The 13206-nt window shown below is 40.5% G+C and overlaps 1 protein-coding gene across 2 annotated transcripts in view; it reads right to left on the reverse strand.

The window, feature by feature from the left end:
* Positions 1-13206, reverse strand: part of PTPN14 (protein tyrosine phosphatase non-receptor type 14) — a 114693-nt gene that overhangs the window by 10766 nt on the left and 90721 nt on the right. For both annotated transcript variants that reach the window (XM_051783916.1, XM_051783917.1), the window contains 5 exons: positions 10371-11860; positions 7566-7709; positions 6304-6522; positions 2273-2401; positions 1085-1319 (listed from right to left, as the gene is read on the reverse strand). In XM_051783916.1, coding sequence (XP_051639876.1) covers positions 1085-1319; positions 2273-2401; positions 6304-6522; positions 7566-7709; positions 10371-11860 — 2217 coding nt within the window. The remainder of the gene's footprint in view (positions 1-1084; positions 1320-2272; positions 2402-6303; positions 6523-7565; positions 7710-10370; positions 11861-13206) is intronic.

Below are 13206 nucleotides of genomic sequence, written 5' to 3' on the forward strand. Positions count from 1 at the left end.
CCACAGCTACAAGAGTTGGTAAGAGAAACAAACTACAGAACAAACTAGGAATTGGGCAATAGCTTTTCCTTAAAGACAGATCCCTTGGCACTCCTCTGCTGAAGCTGAAATGTCATTTTTTATTTTTTTTGCCCTGGTGACAGGACTGGGAAAAGAAGGACACGCTATTTACATCAAGCTTGTACCATGCAAAGGAGAATGGACCACTAAAGGACTGTAGCTGTGTCAAGACTGAAGTAGAACTAAAGGACCTTCCTGAGAGGGGACTTAGCTGCCACAGAGCTACACTGCAGCTGCAAAACTTTCAGGAATTAAGAAGGCAGACATCGTCAACGTGTCAGTACACCATGTACAGGCTCCTTCAATGTTAATTTAAAGAAATCTGTATTAATTTAAAGATTCTCTGCCATAGTGCCAGATATGTCACTTTAGTTAAATAATGGTTGAATTCCTATTACTTAATATGGAAATATACATTACTTATTAAGAAGCGGGGAGTGTTATTCACACATTACAGATGAATATAATGGCTGTATTTTCAGAAATGCATGAACTAGGACCATAAGTTATTGGGAAGGCCCTTGAGCATCACATGTGGTTAGAAAAGTGGTATCAAGTTCAAACTTAATGCATGTGTGTCAGAGGCCTCTGCTATTTTGCAACAAGAAAAACTGGAGGAACTGCACCATATTTCACTAAAACCTGATCCTCTCTTACCTAGACCTCTCTAATCACATTTGTGTGCAGCCTAGTACCTCCTACACTCATTAGGTGTCTGGGAAGTGGTGATAACTTACACTGACAGATCAGCCAGCAGAGGTATCCTATTATTTAAAATTTCCTGAGTCTTTGGCATTGCCGCTGCCTTGAATTATTCCTCTTGTTAATCACCTTAGCTGCTACCTCTTGAATCCCACTTTTTTTCTCCAAATTGCAGCAAAGTACAATCTAGTTGAGGCCTTTATATGCCACAGCAATAACCATTTAATATCATTCCCAGGTGTAACTGGGTTCAGTGAATTGAATTCAGTGTGAGCAACCTTCTCCTTGATGTATTTTATCATGCAAGATAAAGAAATCTTACATAAAAAGCCTTGGACTTCTTCTGGACACCCATGGTCTGGCCAGTCAGTATACTGCAAATGCCACACTGTCCTCTCTTGTCCAGAGAGAAGATGCTTGACCTTCAGACCAGTAGTTGCAAAGCAGCCAGAGTCTGTGCGGAACTTTGTTGTCACCTTGAACTTCCCATAAGTGGCTGAGCTGTGCTTAGAGCCCAGTTTAGGCCAATAACGATGGCTCTTACTTCTTCCTCCCTCCTTAAAAACAAAACAAAACAAAAAGTCATTAGTTCCTGCAATTATAATTCTTTGTAAACAGAGGACATAAAACCGAAGATAAGCCAAATATTCTTATTTCAATTTACTGGAAGAGCAAGGAGCATCCCACAAAGTAAAGAAAAATATCCATTAACACTTAAACCTCTTAGCCATGTAATATTTGAAAGTGTAAAACTGCTTTGAAGAACAACCTCTTGTCTTGTGGCAAAAGATAGCTACTGCCTGCAACACCTTGGTAAATATTTTCCCCCTGGGGAAGCCTCTCCTTTAAATGAAGGGAGATTCTCTCCAGCGGCTTCTAGGTATCTGCTCTTGATCAGCCTTGGGAACTGGACAGTGACTTGATGTGCTCTGCTACTCCCTGTGTTTGCTGAAAACAACCAGGCATAAAGCTGAAAGCTGTGTTAGTTAACAATGCGTGTCAGTTTTTATAACATATCACATAGTTCTTGGATTACAGTAGAAATAACTGTTTTGCTTGGCATTAGAATAAAAAAGTTGTGGGGGATTTTTTGTTTGTTTTTGTTGTTTGGTTTTGGGTTTTTTTTACATGGACACTTCTATAGAAACAACAGCTTCTGGTCTCTTTTCAGCTGATAAGAGTGACAGTATGCAGAACTGGCCTTGGATGGTGTGGAACTCTGTGTCATTTTAACCAAGAGCAGTTCAGCGCTCTCATATTCCAGTGGAAACATCTTTGTTTGGCTTGGCCAAAGCAGGGGCAAGGGGGGCTTCTGCTTGTTTGCTTTAGCACTTGCCAAACTGAGTATCAGAATGCTACAAAGTATAGTATGAGAGAAGTACAGGCATATGTTCAAAGAGTTATAGGAAAAAGGGATGTTGATAGAAAAAACAGGTTACTGGAGTGGGAAGCAATGATAATAGAAGATTTGCTCACATCAGGAAGAACTGTATGCTGTGATTTCACGTACCTCTTCAGCTGTGACCATGGCTATAACATTCACTCCCTGTTCCCACACCATCTGCCAGAAGTCATGGCATGTGTGTGGCAGAGGTCCTTGGGTAGCAATGTAGTGCCATTCCTCTCCACCTACAGTAACCTGGGAGAAAGGAAAAAAGCCGAACCAGTCAGTGCCCAAATTCTCAGCAGCACCTGTGCCAGAACCACCTTTTAAACAAGAGACTATAATGAAATCTTTACTTCTTTGTTCTTCTGCTTTTGTTCAAAATTTTCAACAAAAATCATCCTTTTGATTAGATCAAATCTGACAAAACATAATCTTCAGTGCTTCCACATCCTGTCTTGATGCCCATAAACATAAAGCTTTGACCTAAATGCCATCTATCTTTCTTGCCATTCTATCTGGATCATACACACAAAAAACCCCAAACAAACAAACAAACAAACCAACCAGCGAAAAACATTTTTTTTTTGAGACCCTGTTTCTGATATGTCTTAAGTACAAACAAGCAACTGACTCACATCCCTGGCCTTGGTGACAGACCCAAGATGAAAGAAAAGCTGAGGACCAGAGGCAGCGCATATGTGCATTAAAAAGGCATCGCACTGCTTGCAAATTAACACATGGTAACGCAGAACGTAAATGACACTGTGCATGACGAGCTAAAGGCCTCTGTTGTTTAGGACCTCCCTCGATTATTTTCCACTCAGACAAAAAGTAATTTATTAAACAGACTCTTACTACACTGATCACTGTTGAAGATGTGGCCAAGCCGTTCCTAGAGGACACAGCTATGCCCACACTTTGTACATAACAGAGCTCAACAGGCCTGTTGCCAGCCACAGATGAGATCAAGACAGGCTCCATTTCAAGTTACTCTTCCTCATTTATCTTGGGTTTTTCTGTTCAGAAGCTGCAAATGACCTTACAGTAAATCCAGTGCATTAAATGGCTTTCAAATACCACGAGAAATTTAAAATTATCTAAAGCTGTAGTCATGCAAATCTATTTCCCAATACATAACTGGTTTACCAACCACATCTGACAGAAATATTTGTGTATTGCATGATGGTGAGTAATGAAATTCTTTTTAGAGCACTTACACACAGATTTACACACTATAAATCATATAGTGCCCTAAACAGACACAGCATTACCTTGGAGTTAGCCAGTGTAAAACACTACTTCATTTAATTGATGGAGGCAGAAAGTTATACTTGTGCAGTTAAAAAAGAAAGTCATTTGTGTATAAAAAATTATAATTTTATGACATAGTTTGCTATACACCAGAAAAGGTTTATAAAAATTTTTTTAACATTTTAGGTAAAAAGTCAAAGTGCTTTCAGAGCTACTACATATCATTTAAAAAATATGCTTAGCAGCAAAACCAGATGAACTAATTGTTTTGGAAAGTTGAAATATTTTTCCTTCTCAGGATAAGGCCTCTTACTTCTGTGTATTAGCCCAGAGCCACTTCTTGTAAAGTTATAAATCCCAGAGAAAATTTACAACTGAAATGCTGACATGTCCATAAATATCAAGGTACTGGCAGACAGTGCTACAAGGAACAATCAATAACTCTGACAGGTTGAACCATATAATGTGTTTGAGGTACAAGTCTTTGAATACATTTTCAGAAATAGAATCAGTTTATTTGTTAGTGAAACAACTGTTCATTAAGTTGAGATGCTTGGGGTTTTACACCGGTAACTAACAGTTTCTGTATGATAAGTTTTTCACTTCATTGAAAACTGTTTGACTTTCCACATCAGCTCCTTTTCTTATTTCGTACAGTGCAGGTTTGGTTTGTTGTTTTTTTTTGAATGATGGTTAAAAGCTGCAAGACCCATGCAGGTAGACTCCTCAAGTTCTTGTACTATAAACTGCCCAGCACTAAGCAGCATCTTGCACTTGGACTCATGGCCTTGTGCTTGCTCATCTGCAGTCATGAGTGCTGGCATAGCATTACTGAGCTTTTTAAGTTAATACTGGCACAACCAAACAGTCAGATGAAGTGCTCTTAAGAATTTTTTTGCTTAATCCACAAATTTAATTGCATTTTTTCTCTTTGGTATAGATGTTGATCTTCATATTTTAACAGCAATGATCAGTGGTAAATAAGCACAGAATTACTGTAAAACTGTGGGGCTCACAGACTGAGGTAGTGGGAGCTGGAATCCTCCAGGCATGGATCTTATCAGGATGATAGAAGAATTTGCTTTGTCTACTGACTTCTGGTCCAAATATCCAGCCTCCTGGCACATAGTATGAAAGGACCATAAATAGTCTGAAGGGAATGGGATGCCTGGAATGTTTACTGCATTCTAATGCCCTAACTGCAGGAAATTAAAAATTAAATATTGGGCTGAAAACACAGACACACACTGTGCCACTGAGGTAAATTTCACAGATGTGATTTCACCTTCTAAGCAAAAGCACATCTGCTTGGCTTCTGCTTGTGCCGCTACGAGTGTAAGAGGGAAATACTGCCAAGGCCCTCTGTCAGGCATCAGAACACCACTGCCTGTTTCTGGGTGCTCCATGGATGCGAGATATGTGTGTGTCCAGCACATTAAGTAAACTGTGGACTCAAAACTAGCCAGGGAAAACTCTTTTCTGGCTAGTACTGCTTCGTGGGCATAATGAAGGAATCCTTTTTTTTTTTTTTTGCCCTCCTATAAAGTAGGTGAAAAATTTTGGACTCAGAAATGCACCATCATAGCAACATCTGATTATGTAAAAACTCAGTATCTGCTACCTACCGGGCTATGCAGAAAAGTGATAAACTGCTAGGATCCTGGTTCAGAAATTGTTTTGTATCACCAGGATTTAATACTGTAAATCACAACCAAAGCCAGCAAGTCTCTTGGAACTTTTAAAAGGCTTTTACTCAAGGAAAATATTAATTTAACAGGATGTTTTATTCATTATTTTTGAATTATTTCTTTTTAATTTGAATTTTGACAATGAGAAAAAGCAGACAACCCTCTTTAACAACATGAGAATTTTTCATGTGAGGCAGAGGACTGCTGTTACTTCTCTCATGATGCAGTAAAAGCCAGCAGAGGACTTTGCAAATAGTGCTGGAAGCTTAAGAGAAAACAAGCATCTGCAGTCACTGCAGCATAGCTCACTGTTAAAACTGGCTATGTTTGCAAGTAACAGTCAGATCATACCTTAAGGTATTTCTACATTGAATTAACATGAAATCTGAAATTTCTGGTTAAAAACATAATTTGAAACATGGAAGTTCAATGCAGTTTCCAGTCAGAGATACAGGGAACTTATTAGTAAGGTCAATGCATACTTGAAAAAATTTCTTTTAAAATTAGTCAGCTCTCAGCATAAAAGGAATGAATAAGTTTCTTGTATATATAATTTCAGTATCTATATGAATATGCATTACTCATAATGATATGCCTTTCCTTTGGGCATGGAACTGCATACATGGAGCTACAGTTCTGATTTTTAAAAATCACGTCCTGTATGCTAGTAAATTTAAAAAGATTCAATCAAAGCTTGTGCAGTATTCTTTCCAGGGTGCACCAGTCAGCTGCAGGGACTCCTTCTGCATGGGTTTTTGTAATCCCCACGTGGCCTGCAAGACTTTTGGGACTGATAATTCAGAACACATACTGACTTCTCATTTTTTCTGGTGCAGGGCCATGACAGTCATATTACACTGCAGGTATTGGGGCTGACCTAATGCATTTTCATGAGGCTTAAGCAACATGGCATCTCTTTCTACATTAACCAAGAGATATTCCCCAACCAGCTGGCAGAGGTGGGCATAAAAAAAGCAAGAATGGCTCTCTAAAATGACACCCGAGTCTTCAGCAGTTAAACCAACTTATGCATCATGTTAGCTGAGAGGGGACCTTAGAGACACCCATGCTGACACACAGGTACAAGGACACATTCTGACCAGGTTACCTTCTCAGAAGCTCCAGACTTACAGAAAATGCTGCTGTGCATCCAGAAATTCAAACAAAGCTTTAGCATACCTCCATTTGCAAAGCAAAATTCGAGAAAGCTTTTACCTTTATGTGTGAAGCATTGATGTAGCCTGTATTGTTTTCTTTGGTCGGCACCAGCTCTACTCGGTTCTCCTCGTAAGGAATGACCTCCCTGATGCGATTGCGCTCAGTGTTTTCAGGCAAGGCAGCAGTGGTGAAGATCCCATCTGCCTTTTTCTTTGGAATCTGCTCATATTCTGTAAACACCATGCCCTCTTCCAACTTCCTTCTCAAGATTTTGCACTAAGATTTAACAGAAAGGAACATCAATACATATTTTTGTTCTTCTGGGAAGACTGATTAACCACTAGACCCATCCATCCGTTCTTTGAATTCCAATATACAGCCATAGCATTCTCTCACTCACTTCTTTTTGCAGTTATCTGAGGAAATATGACAAACTTATTTCTACTGAATGAAACCACAAGCCAATTTTACAGTTTTACATTCCACCTCCACAATTTTGAACATGGATAGCGTAAAAAGCAAGCCTGAGCCAAATACAGTCATGGTTCAGTAAGAATTTCAGTATGAATATGTGATTTCAACATAATAGATACTTGTAAAAATATTTTAAAAATATTTTTTCAGGAAGAAGATCATACTGTGAGAAGTGTGATGTGGCTCACATTTTCAAAATACTCCCTAACTTGCAAGCATGCAATGTCTGTGGTTGAACACAACCCCAAATATGTACACACAGAGGTTAAGTGCTGCTGTCTGTGTACCAGACAACACAAGGCTGCAAATTTCTATGCAGAAAACCAGGAAGATTCTTTGCAAATATGTTTCTCAAATCTTAACAGCAGCAACTGTTTTTAATTTCCAAAATTCCATACTCATGGAACATCTGTATGTGCAAACATCAGGAGGCAAACAACCTTTTTTTTTCCCTTGAAATTTAATCCCATTAGAGAAATTAATTGAACTCCTTAGTTATATCAGAAAATGGAAGACAGTATCTAGAGGACTGCAGAACTTCACCTGATCATGTGAAAAATGTGCGAAGTGTTAGATTTACAGTTTGATCATGTACACATTGTACAGTCAGGTGAAACAGAGAACAGCCTCCATTCTCACTGCCTTCAGTGAGTGTTCAAGACATTGAATGCTTTGCCTGCATCCAAAGACACGCCGGTTTTAACCACAGACCTTTTGCATTAGTGGCTTTGAAAACTTTTAAGAGAAACTTTTTTTCACATTTTAGATCAAATTTTTGTATTTTAGAAACTTCATGCTCTTGGGAACAAAAAGAATGAGCAACATTTCATGAGCCTCCATCTTACCCTCTCATCCATTGGCACCTTGGCGACTTCATCCTGGCTGTCCTCCGGCACTGGAACCCTAGCAACTGAGAGTCCGTTCAGTGCTGCCAACATCAAGGGCCTCTTCTGGGCCTCCAGGCCTGCCATCTTCTGCTTTTCTAGATTCTTTTGGCAAGAAAAGGCACGTTTTCATCTCTGTGTGATTATTTATAATGCCAGTAAAATGCTGGAATGTTTTTTTAATCTCCAAAATCTGCAACTCTCTGGCCAAGGAATGCAGATGATCACCATTAGCATCGTAAATTCAAATACAACCTCTATTCTTCCTCTTATTCCTCAAAGGCCTGCTCCTACATGAGCACAGAATTTTAATTTCAAAGAAGCAATCCCAGCATGTAATGCAGTTTACATGCCATCAAAAGACATACAAATACAATCTCGAGCATTTTCCTGCAGACATTATTCTGAATGCAGGACACACAAAGCATCACTCTGTTATGTTAAAGTAGCACTACCAAAGCCAAGATGCTTGGAGCATCTCTTAAGAGCAATAATTTCAATCTATTATATCAAACAGTAAAACACAGGCCATTGTTTCTCTTCTGTGATGGTAATACTTAAAATGAGAAGTCTTCTGATGCAGTCAGCTGTTATGGTGATTCACACAGAACCCATGATATATTTTGCACTAAAAACTGAGCTCACATGTCCCAGAAACTGAATATAACAGCAGCCAGGGAGGGATATTGTTTATCATATTCATGCATCATATTATGCTATGACATAGAGAACCAGAGCATGAATTTTAAATTCATCCTGCTGCCCCCTCCTTATACCACTGGGAGCTGAAGCATCAAAAGAGACAGAGCATCTGCAGAAGTACCCAAATTAGGAACATTTTATTCTATTTCCTTAACAGTTCTTTCTGCTGGATTTGGAAGGAGAGATAAGTACACGAGATGCCTGGTTTGGGGCACACATATGGAAGCTGTGGTCACCAGACAAGCCAAGCTCAGCTCCTAGAAACATACTATTGGACCTGAATGCCCTCAGACATATGTAAATGGCTTGATTTTTCAAAAGTTTGTGAGCTTTTTCCTCACCACTGGGTTCCTCCAGAGCACTAAGCAAAATACAAACAAACAAGCAGAACAAAAATCCAAACCCACTCTGCTTTCTTTTCATGCTTTCAGAAAGCAGGAAAATGCACGAATTTTTTCCTTGTTTGGGGATTTTATTATTTTTACTACTTCAAAGGTAAAACAGAAAAAAAGTCTGTGTTTAACAGATCAAGGTCATCAAATTTCCATTAATATAACACTGGATTCCCATGACAAAAGGAAGGTCTGCATATGTTAAGATTCCTCATCTAGACTGAAACTACCTTAAAAGCCTAATGCTAAGACTACCCCTTTACTTTCAAAACAAAACCAAAAAAGCACCTTTTGACCAAAACATCTGAATGGTTATTGCAGAAGAAGAATATTCAAACAACATCCAAACTCTCTTCTCACCTTCATTTCCATCCTAAAATCCTGCAGGTTCCTGCATTTCAACATTTTTTCTTTCTTCAGAAGATCAAAAAAGCGCATATATATATATATTCATTGTTATACCAATGTCTATTAATTCACAAAAAGTCATGGTTTATAGTCAAGTATCTATTTCAGATTTAGAGTTTAGGAGTTGGCAAGGAGTAAATTCAGTCTCCACATTGCAACTTAGTAGCTCACGTTTGATTCCTAACAATTACATCAGTGTAAGGATCCCCAACAAACAAGAACAACAACGAATATGTTTTAAAATTCTACTGTATATTCAAAGAAGTTTTCTAATCTAACTAGTTATTGATCTAGTACATTACAAACTCTTTTCTGCTCTAGACCATTTAGATACTTCATTCATTTCAGACCTCAATTCTGAACACTTTTCTTTCTGTGACTGCAGTTGTACTCCTCCACAGCACTGCCTCAAGTACGTGTAAGTCACTAAGTGATAAGCACCCCTCATATTTCTGTCATTGCTCACAGGGGCACCGTAAACTTTAAATACTTTTTATTTTAAATTCATTGCAGTTTTAACAGAACCCTATTTCTCATACTTGAATGCATTTTTTTAAAAAATAAACAGTCCAGATGCTCAACTACACAGCCTCTACATCTGCTGCTTCTGTATTTAGATATCTGGTTCCTCGGTTACTGGCAAAACCAACAATCCATATCCTAGAGCTACCAGGGTTTTATTTAGATAACTATGTTACATAAAGTGGCAGGAAAGGAATTAAAGATCATTCAAAAAAAATCAAGAGTTCCCACTATGTTATGTGATACTTAAGTTGACATCCTTGCAAAGAAGGAATAAAATGCTAGCGCTGAAACCAAACCTCCCACCCATCTCAGCAAACACATTTCAGACTCTCCCTGCCCTCAGATCCATGGGGGCTGGAGAGGTGTGCAGGCAGAGGGGCAGCAGGCATCAAGGGGGGCTCCATGCCCTGCCACCCACCTCAAGCTGGCACAGCTGCCAGGGTGGTGGCATCCTCAGCTGGGTCAGACACACACCTGGCCAGCAGCCAAAGAGCCACAGCTGAAGAAACAGACAAGCCCAACAGCAGTGCATGGGATCAGCCCCTTTGGTGGCCATACAGACCCACAAAAACAAATTGTACCTTGTGCTTAATATCACATTTCCCAATTATAAGCAAATCCACAACTTTCCACCCACACGTTCCCCACAGTTCACCTACCCAACAGTTTTCTGGTATGGAAATTGACCTGTGTGATTACTAATTTCCAAGAAGCCACCGCAACAGAGGAAGGCACTTACCCTCATCATGATTTCTCTTTCTATAATGCTGTCCTCAATAGAAAACATTTCAGACACAGGCCTTTCCTTGACTGGTTCTTTCTTGACCCGCTCCTTCACACTGGTGAGGTCCGGCTCTGAGATAGAGGGCCCAAGTGACGACCCATTTATTGCCACTTGATCAGTTCGAGACACACTGATGGCTTTGGAAGGCCCCGGTCTCATGGCCTTGGCCCTGGCTACAGCCACAGAAATGCTAACGTGGTCCTGCCTCAGGGCTCCATTGCTGACACTTTTACGAGGCCCAGGATACTCCGGAGGAGGTTTATTTGGTATTCTAGCCAAGGCAGCTTGCAGCTGAGCACTGTACTCCATGTTCTCATGAAGGGCTGTTATCTGTGACACAGATTCTTGGGTTTCTTCTTCATCTTCACTTTCACTGCTGTGTATCAGCATCGTGGCATCAGAAAATGTCTTTTTGTGATGATAATGAGGAACTTGCTGAACTTCGTGCCCCATCTGAACCGATTCTTCTGGCTGCACCTGCTCCCGCAAAGTGTTCCTGCGTGGCAGAGGGGCGTTTAAAGTTTTTAGCGCCATGGCTTCTATACCACGCACCATGTTGCTGATGACCTCCAAACTGTGGCGCTTGTTCACCGCTGCATGGTGCTTCACCGCCATGAGGGGCTCGCTGACCTCCTGCAGCGACTGGCGGACAACCGGAGAGCTGTCCTCTTGGAAGGTCTTTACTGAGAGCTGGACTTTACGAGTGACCAGGTCAGGGCTGCTCCCGCTGACATACTTGTGCCGGTGGCTTGCCAGGTCCGGTGTGCTCGTAGCAGGACGTGGGCGCGGGTACGGAGGTGGGGGTCTGAAGAGATAGTTCTTTAACATGTGAGCGGTGTTGTAACTCTGGCTGCTCTGCAGCTGCATGTTGGCCAGTTCGGGGGTGCTGACAGTGTGGGATATGGCACTGGCTGCTGCTTTATTTTGAGCAGCATTATTAGGGTTCATTTGTTCAGAGGGGGCAACAGGCTTGTTATAGCCACCACCCTGGGGCCCGTATGTAACTGTGTAAGGATGTCTCTCTCGAATCTCAGGCTGACTGTAAACTAGGTCTTCTGGCTGGTTATAAGCATGTGTGTTTCCAATATTGAGATTCCGCAAAGACTGACTTTGGCTATCCATCTGGATCACCCCCCTCTTCATTTGCCTCATGACGGTTTCATAGTCTGGAGTTGGTCGGTAAGATGGTACTATGATTGCACTATGTCTGTGGCTGGGGATATAGTCTGCTCTCATGATGTCACTTCCAGGGATGCTCAGATTTGAGGACATTGGAGACGCCTGGATGAAGTTCTGTGAGCGATTGAGGGAGTTCATGCTGTGGGCACTACATACGCTCCCATTGGGTCCATTACCATTCAAGTAGCTGAAGTCCATTGGACACCTATCCAAACTGGTCTGAGACCTACAGTAGAAGGTTTCTTCATTTCCATGAAAAATGCTATCTGTGTAGAGCAGAGACATAAATGTTGACAATTTTAACACACAAGAACTCATTCAATCTTAACAAAACCTCAAATGCAGCCTGCACTAGTGAATACAGAGACAGCTGAGTGTACAAGTGCAGGGAGCATGTGGTCTTGAGTCATTGAAATATAACTAAAACAAAGCTACTAAGGTAAACCTCACAACAGCAAAATATGGTAGTTCAGATCCTTGTGGGAGACATGAAAGGGGAAAGAGAGGAAGCGTTTTTGCCTGAGGTGGCAAGGAATAATAAAGGGGCATCTCCTCCCTCAGCATCCTGGAAGGGTTCACTGCTGCTGACACCTTAAAAATCCAGTGCTGCTAGCATATGGTTAACCTAAAAAGTTCTCTTATCTTTTCTGTTGATACGCTGCTGTCTGTGATTCAAAGTAGTAGAGGACTGTGGAATTGGAAATCCTACTTCTGACTAATCAACAGTTTTGAGGATCTGAAGTATGATATCAGTTGGGTAATCAAAGCTCAGGGGAAAAAAACAAAAAAAAAAAAAACCAAAAAAACCCCAAACCCAAACCAAACAGCAAACCACCCTACAGAGGTGCTATAGAATATTAATAATTCAGCAAAGCATATTTGTGAGGAAATCTAATAGTAAAGACCATATCCTGGATCACAACTTTACTTCAAGACTATCCATGTTGAAAATCTTGTAACAGCTCCCCAGACTCTGAAATCGGATAGTTCTCTGACAATATAGCAAAGTCTGTGGTAAAACTAAGGGAACTTGACAATTCTTCTAAAATTGAGAATATCCTTCAGAGCCTCACCTTCAAAGTAAACAGTAGTAGCTGCTAAATCAAGTCTACTGTATGCAAGGAACTATAGTGAATGTCTCCCCTTAAAACTTATCAAATTCTACCTTAAAATTAGTCAGACCACCGCAACTCCAAAACACTATCAGGTATGACACAGAATTTCTCTGCTGGTGAGAGCACTTCAACTGTACCTCTCATGAACTGCAAAGAACATTAACCTAACAGACCTGGCTACGTATATTCCAGAAGCTGGGGTAGATAAGGGTGTCAGACTGAAGTTGTTTAGGGGTTAGGCTCCATTTCCAGACTTGATCGAAGTAACCTGGTACAATCTCTTAAAGAATTTATTTGTCACACAGGGGCATAAAAATAGTTAACCCTCCTTACGTTTGTAAGGCTAACAATGCAGGCAGATGTTGGTGAAAAACTAGCAGAAAAGATTATCTAAAGATATCGTTTCATGGACAGGATGCTATGATTTCTCCTACAGTAAGATACTGGCTTTATCCTTTTCCCTCACTTGGTTTCTCTCCCTGGCCCCAGCTGGCACT

Source organism: Manacus candei, unplaced genomic scaffold (genome assembly GCF_025592945.1).
Source record: "Manacus candei isolate 608988 ecotype Guabito, Panama unplaced genomic scaffold, ASM2559294v1 h1tg000017l, whole genome shotgun sequence".
Taxonomy (NCBI): Eukaryota; Metazoa; Chordata; class Aves; order Passeriformes; family Pipridae; genus Manacus; species Manacus candei.